The sequence below is a fragment of the Etheostoma spectabile genome, chromosome 21 (genome assembly GCF_008692095.1).
Source record: "Etheostoma spectabile isolate EspeVRDwgs_2016 chromosome 21, UIUC_Espe_1.0, whole genome shotgun sequence".
Classification (NCBI taxonomy): Eukaryota; Metazoa; Chordata; class Actinopteri; order Perciformes; family Percidae; genus Etheostoma; species Etheostoma spectabile.
In genome coordinates, this window is record NC_045753.1 from 13,908,230 (window position 1) to 13,910,073 (window position 1,844).

At 40.1% G+C, this 1,844-nt stretch overlaps 2 protein-coding genes across 2 annotated transcripts in view; one reads left to right on the forward strand and one right to left on the reverse strand.

The window, feature by feature from the left end:
* LOC116671784 (regulator of G-protein signaling 9-like) overlaps positions 1-1,844 on the reverse strand; it is an 18,474-nt gene that overhangs the window by 12,866 nt on the left and 3,764 nt on the right.
* The window catches only part of LOC116671786 (guanine nucleotide-binding protein subunit alpha-13), a 9,931-nt gene that overhangs the window by 988 nt on the left and 7,099 nt on the right, over positions 1-1,844 (forward strand). The window contains exon 2 of the mRNA XM_032503255.1: positions 291-517. Coding sequence (XP_032359146.1) covers positions 291-517 — 227 coding nt within the window. The remainder of the gene's footprint in view (positions 1-290; positions 518-1,844) is intronic.

The window sequence follows — 1,844 nt, forward strand, 5'->3', positions numbered from 1 at the left end:
TTATTACTACAGAAGCCGTTTCAAATTAGTGTAAATCATTGGAAGATCTGCACAAATATTTATGATACTGTTTTATGTTAATCTTGTGGTACTTTTTTTTTAAGAGTCTTTTTTTTTTTACATTTGACTCTTGTCTAAGAAAACAGGTTTGTAGGGCACCTGTCATTTTTGGTTGGCATGCAGTTCACATGCACTTCTAGTCTTTCACAATAGGTTTCTATTGCATGTGGCCTATTAGATTTTACAACCAGTGGGCCTCTCTTATTGAGATGTCTTCCCTTTCTTTCCAGGTGTACGTGTGTTGGTAGATGCCCGGGAGAAGCTGCACATTCCGTGGGGTGACCCAGAAAACCAGAAGCATGGGGACAGCCTGATGGCGTTCAACACCCGGTCGGCTAAGATGGCCAACGGGCAGCTGGAGACGCCCGTCTTCCTGCAGTACCTGCCCGCCATCAAAGCTCTGTGGGACGACTCGGGCATACAGAACGCCTATGATCGCCGCAGGGAGTTTCAGCTGGTACGTGGCTGTCCACACTCAACACTGACGTAGTCTTACTGAAAGACAGTGGTGGCCCAGTTCATCTCTTTCACCAAATCCAGTAATAGTTTTCTGGGCTTTTAAAAAAAATAAAAAATAAAAAAAAGTCCATAATGAGAAAGATGAGTGTCTGGGAAGCGGTGGTGGAAATGGAAAGTGAAACTGATTTTCTTTTTTACTTCATCCACCCTTTCCTCTCTCCCTGTGATTCTTGCTCTGGTTCTCTCTCTCTCTCTCTCTCTGTTGAGCGGTCAGACATGTGATTTATTCAGCTTCCTGTTTACACCTCTCCTTAAGTCTTGGCTGTCAGCATGCACACACACTTGACGTTTTACCCCAGAATATCAGCCTGTGGTCGCCACTATGTTCACGTGTACTTACCGGGACCTTCCCGTACACATATTTTTTCCTGGTAATACATTCACAATCTGCTGCTTTTTTAATTGAAATTTGTTTAATGTGATGTGATTAACTTTCTACATTATCCAGCATTTGAGACAAAAATGGGGGACACATTTCTCCAAGTTGCTGTCAGGAATGAAACACAACCAAAAATTTTCATTTTCCTGTCAGTTGCATAAGGCCAAACTTTTCTCAATGGCGTTTTGTTACAGTCCCACACACACTCAGCTTGTTGGTGTGAACTTGTTGAATAAGGGTGATCAGAGCTGGAATGTTGATCTGTAGTTAAACAGCTTTATGCTTACAAACAGAGCTCTGGCTCTCCCACTAACAGTGTCACATCTCCAGCTACACAAGTACAAGGACACACAAATATACATTCTGTGTGCATGTAGGGCGACAAATAACCACTATTTACTCACATTTGAGTATATTAATGTCAGAAAAAGGCTAATACAATAGTATAACTTATTCAAATTGCTTGTTTTGTCAGACCCACATTACAATTACTACACTATAGATACTATTACTATAATAGAAAATAAAAAAACAGCAAATCTTCAAAGTATAGATGCTTGAACTAACAATTTGTTTTTGTTATTTTTGCATTAAAAAGAAGAAGAAAACAATCATTAATGCAAGTTGCTAAGAATATTTTTTTTAGCAATTTATTAACAAATCTGTCATCTAGAATGTTACGATCATTTATACTAGTGAAGAACAATTAGTTGATTAATTAGTAAGTTAATCATCAGACAAGTAGTCTATATCAACAACGTTCCACTTCTGCGATGGTCAAGGTGTCGCCGGAAAACTCGGCCGGATGTCCGTCGCCTTCCACTTCCTTTGGGTTGGAGTTTTAAACTCCGGTGGATTTCTGAGGACTGTGGTTACCTGGTCCTCA